Here is a 22,830-nt window from a genome sequence, read left to right as displayed (position 1 = left end):
CAAGTCGGTTCCAAAAGCTTTATTAGCAATAAAATAGGTGCAAAAATAACACCATAGTACCCCCTATAGTACAACAGCTTGTATCTCGAAACCTCAAACTAGTTTCGGTAAGAAACCTTCATCAGTGAGGAAAAATAAAGAAAACACATTCACCAATGGAAAAACTCCATATATATACACAGCAATAGCCAATGACAAATGAATTTCACTTAACATATACAATTAGTATTTGGAATGTGCAGCATATAAAACATTATTCAATTGTATAGTGGATTACACTTGCAAATAAATTCAGTATCCTGAATAGGATGTTTATAAATATTCAAAGCATAAATTTGCAATAAGGATGTATAGTATATATATCTAGATATATGGCCATCTAGATAAGAAATTGAAATACTATATATTTATTTATATATAAGTTCCTATAGATGGTCATTCAGTCCTGGTGGAAATAAGGCCCCTAGGTGTATTATCCAGTATTTTTCTTTATGGCTAAGAATACTCTGCCAACCCAACTGATTGTGTCTATTCCCCTGAATCTTATCAATAACCGTAAACATAAATTTGGCAGATTTATGTTTAATAGAATGTTGGTATAGGGCATTACTAACTTTCTGGTTACGAATATCACTACGATGTTCACCTATTCTAATTCTTAGGGAACGTGAAGTTTTACCTACATAAAAAGCATGACAATGGCATGTAGCCAAATAAATCACCCAACTAGATGAACAATTAGCGAAAATGCGGGTATCAAATATCTTGCTTGTATTTGCACTTGAAAATTGTTTAAGTTTGTTAACATTTCCACAAGAGGAATTACCTGATCTCTCTGTTACCATCCCTCAATAAGCAAGTGTTGGATGTCATTCTGGAAGCAAGGAGGCCTAGTACTAGAAAATCCTATGCTGAAAAGTGGAAAAGATTCTGTTCCTGGAACCAAACTCAGGGGATGGGCACAGCAGCACCCAATTTACCTCAGATTATTCAATATTTAACTGAGATGCTGCACAAGAGCCTTTCCTTTTCCTCCATCAAAATTCATGCCTCAGCCATTTCAGGTCATTACAACACAGAACCACCCCTCAGAGGGGCCAAAACTTAAGATCACCCAGGAGAGCCCCTACTCCAGCATGGGACCTTAACTTTGTATTGGAAAAACTCACTGTACCACCTTTTGAGCCAGCTGCAAATTCAGAGTTGAAATTCCTTTCTTGGAAAACAGCCTTTCTTTTAGCTATCACTTCATCAAGAAGGTTGTCTGAATTACAGGCCCTCATGGCAGTGGAGCCTTTCATCATTTTTCATGTGGACAGGGTGTCCCTCTGGACCAATCCCTCCTTCATGCCCAAGGTCGTATCCAGTGTGGCCCTTAATAAGTCCATTCATTTACCAATCTTCCTTTCTAATCCACAGAACAAAGGGGAACGAATACTGCACTCCTTAGATGTGCACAGACAACTTAGGTTTTATTTGGACAGGACTAAACCTCTCAGGAAATCTGAAAAACTGCTGGTTGCATTTGCTGCAGGGGCAGAGGGAAGGCCATTTCAAAGCAAACCATTTCAAAATGGATAGGCCGTTGCATTCATTTCTGCTATAAACATCATGGAAAACCTACCCCACAGGGGATTAGGCCACATTCAACCAGGGGTGCATCTACCTCTACAGCCTTTCTCAGAGGTGTCCCTACCAGAGACATCCTAGAAGCTGCTACCTGGAGCTCTGCCAATTTTTTGTAAATCCAGAGCTGGCTTTGCCACTGCAGTCTTGCAGGGCCTTATAGCTGGTCCTAATGCTGTCTAATTTCCTCCTCCCATCCTTAGCTTTGGGAATCTACCCAAATGTGATGACTGCAACAGTGAAACATAAAGAACATAGTACAGTTGTGTACACTTACTATAAATGTAGATGTTCGAGTGTATTCACTGTTGCAGTCCTGGTTACCCTCCCTCCAGCCCCCTGACTTCTATTGGCTATACCTCTATTCTTGCTTTCTGTGCTTAAAGCTTTTTGGTGTATTTGCTTTTTTTGTTGGAGGTGTAACCTTGTATATATAATTGCTTCCCATTATGGGGGCACCTGACATCTGGGGCAGGTAAAACTGAGGTAATGGCATTGGCTGCATGCTTTATACCCCTGACTACCTGACGTCATGGAAGATGAGACAGCAATCGACGCAGGACCCAAGACTTTGTTAATCAGACCAACTGAGGACTACTGCAAGCAGATAACCCAAATGTGATGACTGCAACACTCAAACATCTACATTTATGGTAAGTGTACACAACTGTAATTTATTTCTAGATCTAAACAAGTCCACAGCACCTGATCACGTGCTTCTATGAGTAGAGTCCTACTCTGGAAGTAATGAGCCAGTCATCTAAATATGGAAATACTCTGAATCCTTGTAGTCTCAAGTGAGCTGCTACTACTGCCATACATTTGGTGTACACCCTGAGGGCTGTGGTGAGGCCAAAGGACAGTGCTCTGAACTGAGAGTGACTGGCTCCCAGCCAGAAGTGTAAGTACCTTCTGGACAGTATGTTCATTTTCATGTGATATTACGCATCCTGGAGGTCTGTCAAGCACTTCCAGTCATCCTTGCCCAAAAAGGACAGAATAGACTGAGCTGTGAATATTTGAAACTGTATGTGTCAAACCACCTTGTTCAACACACTGAGATCCAAAATCAGTTTCCAGTCCCTTGTTTTCTGTGGCACTACAAATAATCTTGAGAAAGTTCTAGACTTTGTTTGGTCTGGTGGGACCGCTTGGATGACTCTTTCTTTCTAGCAGCTTTTCTGTCTCTTGTGCTGCTGTTTTCCTCTGACTGGGTAGAACGTTGGGAATTTGTGTATAGGTGGAGGAGATAGGGAAAATGGAATTATATAACCTATGGAAAAAAACTGCTGCACCCAAATGTCTTTTGTTATATTTAGCCAGACTCTCTGGTGCAGGAATAATTGACCCCAGAGTGCCTCCAGAGGTGGGCAATTGGGCCTCCTTTCAGGAGCATTGATAGGGTCTGTCAGAAAAAGAATCCCTAGACCCCTGGTTTTATTGGCCTCCCCTTCCATTATAGCTCCCCCTCTGCCTCTAGGGGAGTTATCTCCACATGTGTTTTGGAAAGGACCCTGGGACTTTTTGAACCACATTTTTCAGACTCCCCATTGATTTTTGGAGAAGTTTCTTTGAGGGGTCGAAAAACACACGCCCACTGCAGAGAGGGTTTTTCCATCCTTCTCATACATGGAGAGTGTGTCCTTCACTGTGGAGCCAAAGAAGAAGTGCTGTTAAAAGGAGCATTGATGAATGAGGACTTGAAGGGCTTTACAAAATCACGCAGGTGCATCCAGGCATGTCTCCTGATGGTGGTACCAGAACCCACGGCCCTTGAGGCACCTTCTGCAGTATGTGAGATAAGCAAAACAAAATACAAAATGCTCTGCAACACAGTAAATCCAGTAGATTTGAAAAACAAGTTCAACTGAGTAAGACACAAATCACTGGAAAACAGGAGCAGTTGAAACAGAAATACAGTATCCGTTCAGTAAAACACACACGTTAAAAAATTTCGCCAGTTCAAGGCTTCTTCAGGCAGAATAAACAAAATAAAACTCAGTGTTTGAATAGTAAAAAAATCACTGATCAAATAAAAATGTGATAAATCCAATTGCTTAATTAAATTAGTTAAATACGTTTGTATAACTCTTTTAACAAGGGCTTGAAAGATGCATAGCCATTGAGTCCTGGTGCCATTGTTAGGTATAAAATCCAGCGATACTCATCAAATTCAGTACAATGAATAATATCTCTGCCCCGTAAATGTTCATTCAAGACATTTAATATTAGAAATTTAAAATCATGATTAAATTCTTTTTCTAACTTGTGCTTATATAAAGCATTTGTTATTACACTTCTTTTTATTTCAGATAAGTGGTTGCCAATATGTTCTTTGATTTTCTGGTTGGTCTTGCCAACATAGTATGATGGACATTGGTTAAACAAAGCTAAATACACCAAGTTCTTTATATTACAGTTACCATGCACATTCAACTCAGCTTTAGATCCAGTTACTGGATGAATAAAAGAACTTCCTGCATACACATGTTTACAGTAAATACATCTGCAACAATTAAAGGTGCCCCTTTTTACTGTTTGAAATGAAACTCTCAACTAATGTTGTACTTTGTAGCAGAGTAGATGTTTTAAATTTGTGCTACATTGATAACCAAAATTGGGTCATGCAGGTAGATTCAAACTAAACTCAGGAATGTCCTTCAAGATATGCCAGTACTTAGTTATAATATGTTTGACATTATTTGTATTATATGTCAGTAGACAGTTAGGCACATTAGTAATGCACAACCTCTCTCTTGTATGATGGTTACTAGCTGAAAAATGGGTTTAGCCTCTGACACTGTTGCTTAATATATTTACAGGTAGTATTTACATCACCTTTATAACCTCTGTCAGTAAAATCTAAACATAGCTTATGTTATTGGGAGTTCATATTACTATCTAAGGTAGTCAGCTTAGCTACACTGAGCATCTGACCTTTTCCAGTATTGTTTAGCATAAAATGCGGATGCATACTGTATGTAAGTATGTATTCCATTTAGTGGGTTTTGGATACAGAGTAGTTTCAAGCTTATTTTCATTATTTTTAAAAACTATGATATCAAGAAAATCTATCCTTGCCTGAACACTCTTTTTAAATTTTAAAAAGGAAACGGTATTCGAGAAGTACTCACAAAACCCATTAAAAGTTTCTACATCACCACGCCAGATAAAAAAACAAATCAACGAATCAGCAGTAAAGAACAACTTGGTTACTTAGTTGTGGGTCTTTTGATCCAAGAATAAATCTACGCTCCCAAACATACATTACTATATTAGCATAGCTATTGGCAACTGGGGTGCCCATTGCCACCCCTCATCTTTGTTTATATGACTGTTCCTGAAATAAGAAGATATTATTTGAAAGCACAAGCAATAGTAGTTGACATATAGAGTATTGATAAATGTATGTGTATAATCTGTGAAATCAAGTAAAAAGTCTTGTAACTGATTTAACTCCAAATTCATTAGTTATGACCATAAAAAGAGAATCAGTGTCTAATGTAGCAAAAGTACAACCATTCAAGCTATTAGCCTGTGACCATTTATATAGTTCATGTAAAAATGACTAGTGTCTTTAATAATTGTTTGTACAGTCAAAACCTACCCTTATCTGTGATTCAAAAAACTTAGAAATAGTCTCTGTGACCCAGCCACATACAAAGTATGCATTCTGAATCTAGAGTAGATACAGCCTTATTCAGCTATTTGTATAATGAAGCACCTGTCACACAATTTATGTATTGTCTTCCAAGAATATATGAGTCCTTGCAAAATCTACCTTTCAGACCCATAGTCTCAGTTAGAGGCTGGGTCACAGAGCCAAAGGGATCAAATCTTCAAATCTCTTTGAAGTCTCGTAAAATGTGCCGGGTAGTAAAGCAACCTAACGACAAAAGTTGCTGCAGCATAAACACGCCTCCCAAATCTGTCTATTGCCCTAGACTCTCTTTTAGGAGGATGGACAGTGGAACTCTGTTTGGCAAGTTCTTTCTTCATGGCCGCCGCCACGACCACGGCATCTATTGGCACCCCCTTACTCCAAAACTCCCTTCCTACTGGAGGAACCAGAATTTGGTCTGGTCCTTTGGGGATTGGCTGAACTGATTCATGTTCCTTTCACACCTGCCTAGAGACCAAATCAATGAGCTCATCGGCGGGCGGAGTAACTCAGGAGGTTGACGGTCCAGCACCAAAGGCCTCCAGAAATACTGATTCCTCTGGAGAAGGGTCCTGGGAAGACCAGCCACCCTTCTGCTTAGGGATCTTGAGAATGTCTCCAAATGCGCCATCACTGGGTGGTGATTTTGGAGATCCCTCTCCATCAAAATTAGTATTCTCAGTCACTGACTCTGGGGGAGAGACCAAGTGCCTTCTTTTTCACTTCCTCGTCCTAGGGCTTCCTCAGTGGGATGATCCAGTGAAGCATCAGAAGATATCAGAATACTCCACTGGGTAGTCTGGAGGCTTTTAGGTGCCTTTTCCTGTTGAGTGGAGTGGTGAGGCTCAAGAAACAAAGACAACTGGGAAGTAGAGGGAGGATCCATCCATCCTGCCAGAGCAGGGAACACTCTCTTCACAACCTTGAAAGCAGATAGACCAGAAACTTGCTTTCTTCTCTACTGGGCGATCGTCTCCCTCTGCTCTGAGAACAATTCACCCAAGGTGGAAGCCAGAGCCGAGTTGTCCAGTGCAGAGGCTTCGAGCGGAAGAGATGGCTCTGAAAACCTTAGAGTCAACTCCAACCTCTGGGACCCAACAGGGATGTTTCAGATCCAAGAGCTATCTGGCTCCGAGGATGTCAGAGTCGGTATACTCAGAGCAACTTCTGGCTCTGAAGAAAGTGTCTTCTTCTGATCCAAACCAGATGGACCTAGAACGCTCAGATCCAAGGACTCTAAAACAGGTTGGATTAGAAAAGGAGCTGTAATGGGTGTAGTAGTAGATGATCAGACTTCCAGACCTGAAGGGGGTAGGAGCCGATTTGTTCTGTGAGGAATTTCCTCATCATCCTCTCCACATTTGCTTCCATGAGACACCTGGAGGAATGAGAAGATGCTAGAGGTGGAGATTTGGAGCTCCTACCTAAAAAAAGAAGGCACTCTGGATGTGACTGGATCCAGCTGAGGAGAATAAGTTGTCCTCAATAAGAAATTGGGATCCAAGGTTGTAGGATCCTGGTATAGGTTTGACTGGATCTGATGAGGGTCAGACCATGAGTAATTTCAGATACAATTTCTCTTTAGGTTGTGAGGAGGAAGAGGCTGAAGATTCAGAAGATTTAGACCATTTTGTAGGGTCTCTAGTTTTGTGTTTGTGGAGATTGAGCCCCAGTAATGGCTTCAGAGAAAGAAGTTGGCAGCAAGCCTTTCAAAATCAATTTATTTTTCTTGTCAGCCAGTGTTCGGGGGTTAAACCCATGACAGTTGCTGAAATCCTGTTGTAAATTACCCGGGCCCAAACAGTATTCACAATGATTATGGACATCAGAATAAGGCAACTTGTGCCCACACTTATCACACTTTTTAAACCCCAAAGGGCCTTTTTCTGACATCCTGAAAGTAGAAAAATTGCAACAATAACAAGATCACTAAACTTTTTAAACTTTTTTTTTTTAGCTAGAAAGAAGAGAAAAAGCAAAGTACCAACAATGGTAAGTGAAGATATAAAATTATCTTGTAAAGAGGGTGAGAAAAATACCAACTATGGTAAGGAAAAGGTATACACTAAGTGCAAAAGGAGAAGGGAATGAAGGCTAGGCCTACCACCAATGGTAGGAAAAAGGTACAGTCAAAGGTGTATGAAGTATAAAAATATCAGCAATAACAACTTAAAAATAAAATTAAATATGAAGTAACTAGTATTAAGCATGTAATATTCAAAAAAGACTTCTCTCCCACTCTACACTCGAGAGCTGAAGGTGACTACGTCTAGACGCGAAAGCAGCAAACAAGATCTGAGAGATGTTAGGGGTTGGCGCATTATGGGTAGGGAAGGAGCTTGAGAGTTTTTTTGTGGCCACGAGCTAATGTAACGGCCGAGTTGGATCTGAGCATCGGATCCAAATCCATTAGTTGAGAAATGAATGAAAATTGACAACAGCAGATTATATGTTTTGGGAGATATTGAGTTGGCAGAATTTACAAATTTCCTACTGAGTACTTGTTGGAAATTGAGTGAGCAAGTAACTGCATCTAAGGATTTTTTTTTTTTATTAACCTGGGGCATAAGGTCTGCATTGTGCAGACATAATAAGGCCTTATTAAGTTTTGTTGACTGCCAAAAAAACGATTACTAGAAAATGGAAATCAAAGTCTTAAATCATCTGTATTTGAAGTACTGAATATTGTAAACCCAATAAAAGAACTGGAAGAGAGATCTTTTGAAAAGGGAAGGAGCAAATTACATAGAAATAAATGGAAATTGTGGGAACAATACATGCAGAATAATGTTCAGAAGGAGGAGAAGTGAGGTTTAAGGGAAAAGCAGGAATTCAGCAATTTAGGTAATGTTGGACTGGTGATAGTTACAAAAAAAAGAAAAGATACGTAATGTACAATGTATGTAAATGGAATAAAATGTTAATATAGTTTATTTTCTTTTCTCTTAACATAGTTTATCTACATATTCAATAATTTAATAAAGGGGTTTAAAAAATTGTACTGTTCATTAAATCTTTTGAACTTTTTAAAAGTTTTTCTGTACTAAAAAGTAAAAGCATTACATTTCTTTACCACAATGTTTTCTCTTCTACAGTGTAAATCCATTTACTTCTTACAATAATTTAGAGCTGCCAGAACTGTATATACTTACACATATTGATGTAAATACTTTACTGTATTTACATGTCTTGTCACTATTATTTATTTTTCTGAGAAATGTAATTGTTGATTTTCTGAGAACTGTCTGAAATTCTGTAGTTAATGTAAATGTACCATGATGGAACTTTTCTCCCAGGGCCTCCACTGAAAATGGGCTCTGCCCGTCAGACTTTTCCAATCAACAAAGACAAATAAAATAATAAAGCTACATTTCCAGAAATTATCTCTAATACTGGTGGGCAGGTTTGGTGGCTCTGAGGTCAGTACTGATGATTGATGTGGACTGACACTGTGGTGCATTGATGAAGTCGACACAACTGGTACAAACAGTAAATAAGAAAAACTCTGGAGGGAACATAGCAGTAAAAATAAAGATCTGATGTCGTCAGTCTTCATTTGTACTTGACCTTTGGGACTGTGTTCCTATCCTTGGAACCAACTTGGCCATTATATAGCTACTGCAAGCCAAAAACTCTCTAGCTAAGTCTCTACCCACAATACCCCTCTACAGATTACCTCAGATCTCATTTGCTGCTCTTTTCACAAAGCGTGCCAGCCAGATTCTGTCATCTGCTAAGTAAAATTTTCATACTTTTTCATAGTTTATTAAATTTTTCTGTTGTACTGTTACTTAGATATTTATATATTCCTATAGTTGAATTTTGTTATACCCACTTTGCCTTGCTTTTTTTGTGTATCCTCTTCCCTACACTTTAGTGTTCTTCTCTACCATCGCTGATGGTTCTTCCCTTGTCCTTTACTAGTTTCTGTTGCAGCTGTCTTTCATGAGTGAGTGTGCTGTTTTTACCTTGTGGTATCCATTGTCTACCATTGTTGGTAGCCCTTTCCCTACTTTTTATTTTTTTAGTAGTTCTGGCCTACCATAATTGGTAGCCGTTTCTTGTGTGTGTGTGTGTGTGTGTGTCTCTGTGTGTGTGTCTCTGTGTGTGTGTCTCTGTGTGTGTGTCTCTGTGTGTGTGTCTCTGTGTATGCGTGTCTCTGTGTGTGTGTGTGTCTCTGTGTGTGTCTGTGTGTGTGTGTGTGTCTCTGTGTGTGTGTGTCTCTGTGTGTGTGTGTCTCTGTGTGTGTGTGTCTCTGTGTGTGTGTGTGTCTCTGTGTGTGTGTGTGTCTCTGTGTGTGTGTGTGTCTCTGTGTGTGTGTGTCTCTGTGTGTGTGTGTCTCTGTGTGTGTCTCTGTGTCTCTGTGTGTGTCTCTGTGTCTCTGTGTGTGTCTCTGTGTCTCTGTGTGTGTCTCTGTGTGTGTGTCTCTGTGTGTGTGTCTCTGTGTGTGTGTCTCTGTGTGTGTGTCTCTGTGTGTGTGTCTCTGTGTGTGTGTCTCTGTGTGTGTGTGTGTCTCTGTGTGTGTGTGTGTCTCTGTGTGTGTGTGTGTGTCTCTGTGTCTGTGTGTGTCTCTGTCTCTGTGTCTGTGTCTGTGTCTCTGTGTCTGTGTGTGTGTGCTTCCTGTTTAGTGTATCTGAGTGCTGTCCGCTAGCAACTGCTTTCTATAGTCAACATGGCAGATAAATCCAAGGGGACAATTAGGTTTAAACAATGTCAAGGTTGTGTAGGAAGATGCCCACCTCTGATGGGCATTCTTCTTGTGTGCACTGCTTAGGCCCAACGCATCTCCAGCAAGACTGTATAATTTAAGCATTCAGTCACTGGGCCATCGTAGAAAGGAAAAACAAATTGATTTTAAAAGGTCTAAATCTTCTTTTGAGGAGGCTCTGTCCAAGTCTGACACATCCTCACCTTCTTCCCCCTCTTCTTCTTCTAAATCTGAACTTGGACAGAAGAGGAGTCATTTGGTGCCAGTGTCCCCTTCAGCTCCGGCAGCCAAGAAACACAAACCTTCGGCTCCCAAATGTCCAGTGGAACTGAAGTCTAAAACTAAGAAACGTACGGAACCGACTTTCTCAGTGCTGTCTGCCATAACTACCTCAGCACCACAGGTCTCGGTGCTGGCCACCTCGGTACAGACAACTCTAGCTTCCCCATTGGTACCAGCTTCATCTGTGACACCATCTGAAATGTTGGAACCAGTACCACCCCTGGTACTGAAATCGAATACCATCAGTGTACCCAGGACAAGATATTTTCCTTCAATTGACCCTTTTGTGCGACAGCTCCCAAGTCCATTCCTAGACAGACAGGAATCTCCCTCAGGCTTCTCTGTCCGTTCCTTCAGGAGTCTGACTGAAGTCGATGTTGTGAGGTTGGTGGATCAGCTCCTTGTGGCTAGTGGTCTTTCTGTCTCTTCCCAGGCCCCGCTTCCTTTTGGAGATGGAGTTTTCTCTCCCAGGACTCCTCCAAACTTTCCTCCTCTAACCTCCTCTGAGGGCTTAGAGATTATGACTCCAATTCCTCCTGGTCCAGCTGCTCCGGTGCAGACAGCCTTTACCCCTTCAATTCCAGGGTCTGCATTGAGTTCCTTGGTTCCATTGGAACCGACTGCCTCCTAGGGCCGTAGTTCAGCTGCCGGATCTGAGGGTCTCGGATCAGCTCCAGTTTTTTATTTGGGGTCGTCCTTTATGCTCGGAGCTTCGGCTGATGTGAGCTGTTCCTCAGCTCCTGCTTTGGGGGTAGGTTTCTTGGAGCGGGGTGGGATGACATTCCAAGTTTGTCCTTCTTGGTACTGGGCTCCCATCCTTCTTCAGGGGGACCTGCCTTTCAAGTTATGGAGAGGGCATTGGCCTCTGCAGGGACTTATCTGGCCCCTCCCACATTGGAGTATTATCCCAGGACTCTCTCTCTGTCTCACCCAGATCTGCCACCAACCTCCACGCCTGGGCAGTGAGTACCAAAGCTGCAGGATACCCCTCTGTAGGACCCTTCTTCTTCTGAGTCCTCATCAGAGATTCCCAGTGAGGAGATGCCCCAGAAGAATACATGCAAGAAGAAACACTTAGATTTCCCTGAGGAATCTGTCACAGAACACACCTGGACTTTGATGATGGGGAGGGCTCCCCTCAGTCACCCCCAGAAGATGTCTCTTTTGGAGACATTCTAGCAATTCTGAAACAGAGGGGTGACTGGAAGCCCAAAGACCCTACCTCTGATGAGTCAGTGTACCTGCAAACTATTCGTGCTCACCCATCTACTTCATAGGTGACGCCTCCTGCTGATGATTTTATTAAATTGATCCTGCAGCAGGCTTGGAAGGCCCCTGACTCTGTAGAGCCAATCCCCAGGAGACTGGACAAAATTCTTTCAGCTTCATAGGCCTACCAGTATTGGGCTAAGGAGTTAGCAGTAGATACTATGCTGGTTGCGACGGCCACCAAAAAGGAACTGGTGGCCTCCTAATCGAGAGACCAAGGTGATGGACAGATTCGGAAAGCGGGTGTATGCATCATCGACCTTCGCATTAAGGTCTTTTAATTTTATGGCACACTTTACTAGGCTCCAGAGGGATCTGATCAAGGAGTTGTCAGATACCCTTACAGGAGCTGTGTCTGAGGAGGTCCACGATAACATTGCTTCCTAGCTGGCTACCATGGGCTCTATTTCCAGCTCGTCCATGAGGCTCATTGTGCATACAGCCAGAGGGACAACTAGGGCAGCGGGTAATTGCATTGCCATAAGGCAAAATACCTGGATGTGCATGTGTGAGTTTGCAGAGCCATTTAAGCCTTTTTTCATCAATGCTCCTTTTGATAGATCTTCTCTGTTTGGCCCCAAACTCAGAAAAACATTAGCCAGGTGCGAGAAAGTTGGAATACCCTATCTGCAGTGGGCATATATTTTTCTGCTCCCCAGCAGTCCTACGCTAGGAACCAGAGGAGCAGGAAGATGTGGTTCAAAAACTCCCAAGGGCCTTTTCAGGATACACATGGTGGTGGCTCCCTTTGGAGCAGGGGAGAGCTCCAATGGAAGACACCAACTGCATGGCAGAGGTGACCCGCAAAATCAGGGTTCCAGAGATTCTTTCTCTGGGAAACCCTACCAGTACTTACCTCTGGAAGCAGTTGGGGGAAGATTCTCTCTGCACTCGAGAGCCTGGTGGCAAATAACTTCAGGTACTTGGGTGCAAAGGATCATTGCCAGAGGTTACCACATTCTCTTTACTCTCATTCAGAGATCAAGAAGAAGGGTCCCCAGTGTTCCACCCAATCAGAGGGATCAAGCAGCTCTGGAAATTCAAAAGCTGTTAGAAAAAAAGAGTCATTCAAGAAGTCCACCAGACCAGATAGGATCTGGATTTTACTCCAGATTCTTTTTGGTGCCAAAAAAGACAGTGGACTTGAGACCAATTTTAGATCTCAGTCTTCTGAACAGGTTTGTTCAGCAAGCAAAATTCCAGATGGTCACGGTTCAGTCTATTCTACCCTTTTTAGAGGAAGACAATTGGATGTGCTGTGTTGAGCTTCAGGAAGTGTATTAGCACATAAAAATGACAAGTGCTCCAGATAGTTCCTCCACTTTCAGCCAGTCATTTTCAGTACAGAGTGCTGCCCTTTGGCCTCACCACAGCCCCCAGGGTGTTCAGCAAGTGTTTGGCAGTAAAGACAGCTCACTTGAGACTGCACGGATTCTGGGTGTTTCCTTATCTAGATGACTGGCTCATCACTGCTCCCACCAGGCATCTATTGCTTCAAGCAACAGATTGCGTTCTATGCCTCTTTGCTCATCTGGGCATTACAGTGAATCAATCAGAATCTCAATTAAGACCAACTCAAGATCTAGAGTTCATAGGAGCTCATCTAAGTACTATCACTTGTACAGCTTCCTTTCCTGGGCACAGGCTGCAGAAGATAAGACCCCAAGTACAAGCCATTCTCTCCAATGACAAGGTACCTGCACTTTTTGTTCTTCAAGCTTTAGGGTCCATGACTGCAGCCATTACCTTAGTTCTGCTAGCAATATTTCACATAAGGTGGCTACAATGGCTTTTGGCGTCCCAGTGGTCCATCCTGACCTATCCAGTGATGCATCCAATTTTAATCACCAGTCGTTGCAAGAAGGACTTTTAGTGGTGGATGGAATACGGGGAGATCTTCTTAGGCTGTCCTTTTGTTCCATCTCAGCCCAAGGCCATAGTGACCACGGATGCCTCCCAGATGGGGGTGGGGGGACATTATCTGGGCAGAACAGTGCAAGGCACTTGGTCCCTGATAGAGGCCAATTTGCATATCAATGTTCTGGAATTGAGGGTAGTGTTGCGAGCCTTCCAAAATAACCTTCCCCCAGGAACAGTTGCGATTCAATCAGACGATATGTCAGTAGTCTGGTATATCAACAAACAAAGCAGAACAAAGTCGTACCCTCTCTGGCAAGAAGCTGTCAGAGTGTGGCAATGGGCGATTTCTTCCAGCCTTTTTCTGGTAGCAGTGCGCATTCTGGAGAGCTCAAATGTGATAGCGAACAAGTTGAGCAGGTGCATTCTCCTGCCTCACCAGTGGTCTCTCAATCCTAGAGTGGCAGAGGAGATTTTCCGTCACTGGAGCCAGCCTTGCTGCAACCTGTTTGCATCTCCCCTGAACAACAAGTGCAGCAGCTACTCTGCCCTAATTCCTCTGCAGGGGGAGTCCCCGAGAGATGCTGTCCTTCACGATTGACCATCTGGTCTACTTTGCCTTTCTCCCCTTCCCACTGATTCTTCTCTTCTTAAAGAAAGCCATCAGGTTGAGGAGAAAGGTGATCCTTATTGTACCCTTTTTGGCCTCAACAGGTCTGGTTCCCCTTTCTTTGGCCTCATCTAATTCACCATCCATGGATTCTGGACCCAGTTCCGGATCTTCTGGCTCATCTATAGGGACTGGTGCACCCCAATCTTCAGGACCTCAAGCTTTCAGCTTGGCTCCTCCAATTCCATTAGTCACCAGGCAGAAAAATTTTACTGGCTTCCATTGATCTTCCACCAGTAAACTTTACCACAGTAAGTGGAAATGATTTTCTATTTGGGGACACAATGGTCTTAATGCCTTCTCCGCACCAGTCAAAAAGGTATTGGAGTTTTTAGTTACACTTTTTGAACAAGGAGCATCTGCTTCTACTATTAAGGTCCAACTAGCTCCTATTTACAGTTTCCACAATGGCTTTGAAGACCATTCGCAAATTTCCCATAGATTGTGTTAAGTGTTCATGAAAGGAACGTTGCAGTTGAAACCACCATATAAAGACCCTCTAGCTCCTTGGGATCTGGCTATGATTCTGCAGTCTTTGGTCTTTTCCCCTTTTGAACCGGTGGCTACTTGTCACTTCTTTCATGGAAGACCATTTTTCTGATAGCCATTACATTTGCCAGAAGAATTTCTGAAGTACACGCACTATCTTCAAAACCCGCATATTTGATTTTTCATAAGGAAAGGGTTTCACTAAGAACCAACCCATCTTTTCTTCCTAAGGTGGTCTCAGAAACTAATATTAATCAAACCATTGACTTACCTGTTTTCTTTCCAAATTTTTTCAACAAATGTGAATATTGCTTACATTTGCTGGATGTTCACAGGCAATTATGCTTCTACCTCAGCAGAACTAAAGAATTTAGAAAATCAGACCAGTTATTCTTCTCTTTCTCCAGTCCATCTCTGGGGAAATCTGTTTCAAAAGTCATTTTGTCAAGGTGGTTAAGAGAGTGTATTACTTTTATCTACAATAAAAAGAATCTGCAACTAGCACCAGTGAGAGTGCATTCTACTAGGGCAATAACCACATCTGCAATTTTCCATTCCAAGGCTTCCAAGGATGAAATATGTGCAGCAGCAACCTGGGCTATTCTGCATTCCTTTATCACTCATTGCAAATTGGATCTGGTCTCCAGGGGAAGAGCATCCTTTGGCTTTATGGTTCTAAGGAATATCCTTTCATAAGGCTACCCAAGATCTAAAGTAGCTGGGGACTCTTGTCCCAAAGGTCAAGGATAAATGAAGATTGACAAATTTAGATTAAGAAGTTATCTTCTTACCATGACGTTCTGTCTGTGTTGTCGATCTTCATTTATCCTTGACACCCCACCCTCCTTCCCCCTCCTGCAGACTCTTGGGAGGATCAGATGCTTGTCCTGATAACTTTATCAGGTTTGACCTTGGACATGGCCTCTTATAGGTTCATAGGTAGGTACTAGGCTATCTGCCCGAGGGCATTTATAAGCCTAGCCAGAGTGTGTCAGCTTTCGCCGCCCCATTGATTAATTAACTGAGCCTCTGTCAAAAAGAGCCAATGAAGTAATCCCAGGGGTGTATTTTCTGTTATCCATCCACTCATCAAGGTTTCTCTTGAGAGTTAGTGAGGGAGGGACTCTGCCTAATGTAGTTAGGAATTTTGTTCCAAAGCATGTGTAGTCTCTGTGACATGAATCTATCCCTCCAGCATGTTCTATTTATTGTTGTGGCGAGGTTTAGCTCACTAGAGCGAGTGGCTCACAGTGACTTGGATTTCTTTAGGTGGAGCATGTCCATCAATTCTGAGTTGGAAATGACTTTGTAAGTCAGGCAGAGATCGCCACTGAGTACAGCTGGAGTTTTTCCATTTGGGCTGCATAGGACATATGTTTGAGACCAGTAATCCTCTTGGTGAGGTACTTTTGTGGTCTTTCCAGCTGTTGGAAGTGTCTTGTGAGGTACATCCCAAATGGGGCATTGTACTCTATGATGGGTCTGATGAGTGACGAGTAGAGGGGCACTATAACCTCTTTATTTCTAGATGCGAACCCTTTAGTAATTAGATGGGCTACATAGAAGGATTTCCTAACTACTTTGGCAATGTCGTTGTCAAAGGAGAGATTACTATCTACCTGGGTCCCCAGATCTCTTATTACCTCTTCTGTATTAAGGGGGCTGCCACCTATGTGGTAATTCATGGGTGTTTCGTTTTTCCCAAACGGGATAACTATGCATTTTTTGGCATTTAGCTTGAGACCATGACTTTGACACCAGGTGTCCGTCTCAGTAAGGTCCTTTCGGAGAATGTCCGTGTCAGCCGGAGAGTCAATTATGGCTCCCAGTTTGCAGTCATCGGCGAACTTGGTTAGCCATAGTCCTCCTGTGTTTGCCTGTACTTCTGAAAAGTATATGCTGAACAGTAGGGGTCTCAGGACCGTGCCTTGTGGGACACCACTTGTGACTGGTTTAGAGTCGGATCTGGAGCCCGCTTTTCTTACCGTGCGAGTTCTGTCTGTAAGCCAGTTGGCAACCCATCTTGTGACATAGGATTTTATGTTCAGGCTGGTGAGTTTTTCTATAATTCCCGAGTGGGGAATGGTGTCACAAGCCTTGGCAAGGTCAAGGTAGGCTGTGTGAACTACCTTCCCCTCATCTATGGGTTTGGTGACTGTCTCGAAGAAGTCAACCAGGTTTAGTAGGCATGATCTGCCCTTAAAGCTGAACTGGGTCTGGTCAAGTGTTTGGAGGTTTCCAATGTCTTTGTTAATGAGTTCCATGATAATGCGCTCCATAGCCTTGCAGACCAGGCTAGTCAGGCTTATGGAGCAATAGTTACCAGGGTCAGTCGTGGACCCTCCTTTGTGGAGCGGAATAACCGTTGCTGTGCGCTATTCTATGGGCACACGTAGCCTGTGGAGAGGCTGAGGTTGAACAGTGTGTTTAGGTGGGGGGTTAGTTCGTTCTGTAGTTCATGCAAGACGCAGCCTGGGACACCATCTGGCCCCATTGATGCTGTGCTTTTGGCTTTTGAAAGGGCTGTTTTCACCTGTGTGTCTGTGATTTCCGGGACACTACCCTTTTCCGGTATTATTGTGGGCCCTTTTGGGGGTGAGACTGAGGTGACGTTTGCACTGAATCTATCTGCCAGGATGTTGGCAATATCAGTGAGTTCAGTATATTTTGTGCTATTTTGCACTAGCTCAGAGCATATATGCGAGTTGCCACTTAGATTATTGACATAGCTAAAGAAGGCTTTGTGGTTATCATTCGAATCCTTGGCTATTTTTCTTTCGAAGTTGGCCTTGGAGGATTTTGAGGAACCCTAGTTTCTTACTTATACTAATAAGGGATGTCTTTCCTTTTTGGGATTTGCTTTTTTCTGAACTAGTTTCCTCCTATTGTATAGCCTGTTTATGGCAGTGGTCCACCAGACTGGCTTCCTTCTCTTAGGGGGAGTGAGTCTTGGTTTTGCTAGGGATGCCACGATCCATGCATCCTTGTAGGTGCGCATAGAGTGCATTTGTAAAGGTTCCTGCATCTTGGACACTGTTATCCTTTAGCGTGGGGGCTATAAAACTTACCACCTCTGTCTTAAGTAAGGTGAAGTTTGCTATAGAAAAGTTTTTCACTGTGGTTTCCTTGGTTGGAGGTGTTGGTGTGGTGTGGACATACAGAGTGATTAGTTTATGGTCTGATCTAACCAGTGACGGGTTGACCTCTGGTGTGGAACACTTATCGCCCATGTTGGTGATGACCAGGTCCAATATGTTTTCACCTCTGGTAGGGGAGTTTACCAGCTGATCCAGGGCATTTGAGTTGATAAATTCTAGGAAGCGTTGGACCTGGGAGTTTGTACTTGAGTAGTTTTCCCAGTTAACTGTAGGGTAATTGAAATCGCCCAATATCAGGGTGTTCGGTAGGACCTTCATGTTTTCCAGTATCTCCAGAAAGGTGGAGTGGTGGTCCTGGGCCACGGAGGGAGATCTGTAGTAGGCAGACACTGCAGATTTTCCTGGTGCCCTTTCTTATTTGTAATGGTGATGGACAGGTTGACAGACGAGATCAGACAGGAGTCCCCATTGACTATGATGTTTGCAGATGACATTGTGATCTGTAGTGAGAGTAGGGAACAGGTGGAGGAGACCCTGGAGAGGTGGAGATATGCTCTAGAGAGAAGAGGAATGAAGGTCAGCAGGACTAAGACAGAATATATGTGTGTGAATAAGAGGGAGGATAGAGGAATGGTGAGGATGCAGGGAGTAGAGGTAGCAAAGGTGGATGAGTTTAAGTACTTGGGATCAACAGTTCAGAGTAATGGTGAGTGTGGAAGAGAGGTTAAGAAGAGAGTACAGGCAGAATGGAGTGGGTGGAGAAGAGTGTCAGGAGTGATTTGTGACAGACGAGTACCAGTAAGAGTGAAAGGGAAGATCTACAAGAGGGTAGTGAGACCAGCTATGTTATATGGGTTGGAGACAGTGGCATTGACAAAAAGGCAGGAGTCAGAGCTTGACGTGGCAGAGTTGAAGATGTTAAGATTTGCACTGGGTGTGACGAGGATGGACAGGATTAAGAATAAGTATATTAGAGGGTCAGCCCAGGTTGGAAGGTTTGGAGACAAAGCCAGAGAGGCAAGATTACGTTGGTTTGGACATGTGCTGAGGAGGGATAGAGAGTATATTGGGGAAAAAAGATGCTAAGGATGAAGCTGCCAGGTAACAGAAAAGAGGGAGGCCTAAGATAAGGTTTATGGATGTGGTGAGAGAGGACATGCAGGTGGTTGGTGTGACAGAGCAAGATGCAGAGGACAGGAAGACATGGAAACAGTTGATCTGCTGTGGTGACCCCTAATGGGAGCAGCTGAAAGAAGAAGTAGAAGACTTGCCTGATGTTAGTTGCACATGGATGATCTCGGAGGTATCATGCTGCGCCACTAACCTGGAGGTGTAGGTATCCTTGATGAATATGGATACATTCCCTCCTTTTGTGTTTCTATCCATGTTCTGTGGCCAAAATGTGTGGGTATGAGTTGTAGCCCGGTAGTGCTGGGGTGCTCTGTGGAGCCTCGAACCAGATTTCAGTTACTGCACAGATGTTGACGTTCTCCATACTGAGGAGTGCTTCGAGCGCATGCATTTTGAGATTTAAATTCCTGGCGTTGAGTAGCATGACCCTCAATTTTTTATTTCTGCTGTTTACGGAGGTGAGTTTGACTTTTGTGCCTTGCCTAAAAAAGTCACTATGGGGGCAGCAAGAGCCTTAGCCAGTATTCAAAAGCCTAGGGGTGACAGGTGCAAGCCGTCTCCTGTGAAGCAACGAGACATGTCGAGCATGTCGTCCCAGGCTGACAGCCACTGGATCCCCTTTGAATGACACCAGAAGCTTAGCCAATTGTTGAAATTGATAATTTTTTCTTTATACTGTGGTATCATTCTTGATGAGGGCAGGATGCCACTCTGGGTTAGGGTCATACCTGCCTGGGCTACATGATCAGAGAGCTCTTCCATGTCTCTTTTCATGTAGTCAAGGGAGGTACGTCTCAGGTCATTCACACCAACATGAACAATGACAGAGTCATATTTGTACTTGTTCTGGAGGGACCTGAGTGCTTGTGTTATGTGGCGGATTCTGGCTCCCGACAGGCAGCTAACAGTAATCTTCTCCTTGTTCAGCCTAGTGAGTGGGACGTCAGTGTACCTGACTATAGAGTCGCCTATTACTAGTGTGTTAGGTATGTTATTTCGCCTTAAGGGCTGTGATTGTGCGGCACACTAATTTTGTGTTTTATGTGTTGTCTGGTTTGTGACGGAAGGTGCAGGTTTTTTGGATGTCTGCTTTGGAGGTCTGTGATGCTTTTGCACATTTTTATTTAGAGCCTCCGAGTATGATTTCATGTGCATTTTTTGCCAGTGCTGGTTTAGTATGTCTATGTGAGGCTGGAGGTGTGGTGCAAGTGTTAACCTTCTCCTCATGACTGCCTGTTCCAGTCTTGGGTGGAGAGAGCGTTGCCTCCAATTTAGCTATATAATTGCATCTCTCGCATATGTTAATGTTTTGTAGTAGGAGGAGAGAGTTGTCTGTGTACATGAGGCAGTTGTAACATTGCCTCAGGATACCCAGGTTCACCAGCTGGACTGGAGAGTATACCTGAAATTGCCCTTTGGTCATGTCTGAATAGTAGGGTGAGCTGCTTAGTCACTTGGTTGATGAGGGGTGAATAATGAGCCTTGCCTTGCTGGGCAATTAAGTGTTGTGGTATATTAGTGCTTGCTGTTAGGTCTGAGCAAGTGCTCGACTGTAGGATGCTTTTTAAGTGCTTAGGTTGAGAGTTAGGCTACTTTCAAGGGAAAAACTGAAGGGTCTTCAATTCCATATACATATTCTTCTGTATTCCTATGTAGCTGCAAACTCACTCTGAGGTAATCTGGAGACTGGTATTGTGGGTAAAGACATAGTTCAAGAATTTTTGGCTTGCGAGAGATGTAGAACAGCTGAGCCAGTTCCAGGGATCGGAACCGAGTCCCAAAGGTGAAGGATAAATGAAGATTGACAACACAGATGGAACGTTATGGTAAGAACATAACTTCTTATTAATAAACATATTTACTGGTCTCTTCTGTTTAAAAGTAAGTAAATCTTATAGTTGTCACTATCACACCTTATGAGCTATAGTTACTGTTTGTCTCATGAAGATAGTACTGATACGTTAAGCTTTGAAGTGTACTTTTATGACTTATAGTGCTTCATAACTAGCAAACACTGAGGTTAGTGTGCTTGTTTTCATGCTGAATTGTGCTTCTCTGGTATAATTTGTCTTTAAACCTTGCAAACTGCTCAGCTGGGAACTCTTCTTAGACGAGAACTTTGTTGTGTCTTGTCCTTTCCCAGTAGCTCAGGAAGTCATTCCTACATTCTGCCTAACTTGTACAAGTTAGAAATCGGGGGGTCACATTGTGCAACTTTGACATTAAAATGACAATTCAGAGAGTTATGCAGAAAATGTAGGACCTACTCAGTGATCCTTCCTTTATTTGTTATGATCCTTTCTCAGTTTTTTTTTTGTTCCCCTGGGGTGTGGCCTTACTGCATTGCCACTTTTGCCTGTGCACAGCCTTACACACAGTTTCAGACCTGCCTCCTACCTGTAATACCAGAAGCACTGAGCCCAACCTGTGGCACTCTGGCACCTAGAGCATGTTCCTTCTCTATACAAAGGAGTCATTGTCGAGTTCTTTCTATCTAAATGGCACATTGCCAGTCTGTTCTTCCATCTTAAATCAGTTACTAGCATTGATGGATGACCCAACTGTTTTTAGTAAGCCTAATAATTTCTTTAATGTCACTTGGTTGTATTATGCATCATGACTGTCTGACACATAATTAAGTGATGAAAAGTTAACGTGCAAATACAATGACTTTAATCTGCACTGTTTGAAATAGCATTTTATGCGGACAATGATTTTTTTATAATTTTTTTTTTCAGGTGTGGGTCAGTCAGAGTTTGCCGTTGCAAACATGGTTGATATGTTTGTGCTGCTGATACCGCCTGCAGGTGGTGATGAATTGCAGGTAATCAAGAAGAGTACTTTTAAGCTAGCACAGCTGGATAAACTACATATTGTTCTGGTGTTACACAATTAAGGAAAAACAAGTAATGAATTGTTGAATTGAACTATTACTGCTGCTACTAGTCCAAATTCCTAGGGGAGTTTGCTTTGACTTTTTTCATCTTTCAGGAAGGAATTGTTATTTGCCAACTTAATGTGTCAAAAGAGAAGATTAAAATAGAACTAAACCAGTTATTGGAAACATTTTTACAGGAAGAGCAGTAATGTAGAAAAATGTAAAACTCCCATATGCCTCCTTTGCTGTGATTGATATAGAATAGAAAAAGAGCTGATGGAAAAATTCAGTTTTATTGGTGTTGATACGCAACTCTATAACTTTAGTTTATTCTTATATATTTAAGGAAAAATACCTGCCATGGCATTTCAGTTTCAATATCATCTGTGCATGTACATATGCTAGGAAGAATATTTTTCATATACACTATGAAAGTGTCAGCCAGCTGTAAACTCTTCCTGCTATTTAAAAAAATAAAAACTTTTGCATCCCTAGAAGTTCATTTATCCATTCTCACTGTATTTTTTGCCTCCTTTGTGTGTAATCATCTACAGATTGGGCATTGTGTATGACTGGAAAGGTGATATTTAGCACATTCTTAGAGTTTAGAAATTATTATTTATTTATTTTTATTTATTCTATTTTACATTTGTTAACCGGGAGAGTCCGACTGGACACATGTCCATTTTCAGAGGAGGTCTGGAGAGAAAAGCTTCACAAATCAATTACAAGCAATTATAAGGAGTATAACAGTAGCAATCATATTTACATAAAGAGTACATAAGCATGAAAATTAAAATTAGATACATAGAATAAAAAAAGCATCTTTTACGATTTTCTTTTACAGTTAGAATGAACCAATAAATAAGTAAGAAGAATTACAGAATAAGATACAAATGTGAGAGTTGCATCTTTTACAATTTTATACAGTTAGACTGTGTACAAGTTTGACATAGTCAGGTTGATAGTAGTAGGTAAAACAACAGAGTTGAGTGGTAAGAAATTTAGACTAAGTATAAAAGCAAGCGAAAAGACGGAGAAAGAAAAGAAAATTATAAAAATAATTGTGCCTAGCAGTGCTTTAGTCCCGTATATGTATAGGTACTAACTGAGGGGCCAGGTTTAGAGGTGACACTGTGAGAAAGTTGGAAATTAAAAAAA

General features: G+C 42.4%; 1 protein-coding gene across 1 annotated transcript in view; it reads left to right on the top strand.

Moving 5' to 3' along the window:
* The window catches only part of MMAA (metabolism of cobalamin associated A), a 1,182,217-nt gene that overhangs the window by 888,652 nt on the left and 270,735 nt on the right, over nt 1-22,830 (top strand). Inside the window, exon 5 of the mRNA XM_044062228.1 lies at nt 21,530-21,615. Coding sequence (XP_043918163.1) covers nt 21,530-21,615 — 86 coding nt within the window. The remainder of the gene's footprint in view (nt 1-21,529; nt 21,616-22,830) is intronic.

Source organism: Protopterus annectens, chromosome 2.part1, assembly GCF_019279795.1.
Source record: "Protopterus annectens isolate FY-2018-M chromosome 2.part1, PAN1.0, whole genome shotgun sequence".
In the NCBI taxonomy this organism is placed as follows: domain Eukaryota; kingdom Metazoa; phylum Chordata; order Ceratodontiformes; family Protopteridae; genus Protopterus; species Protopterus annectens.
The sequence above is the reverse complement of the archived record's forward strand: the minus strand, read 5'-3'. Positions and strand labels throughout refer to the sequence as shown.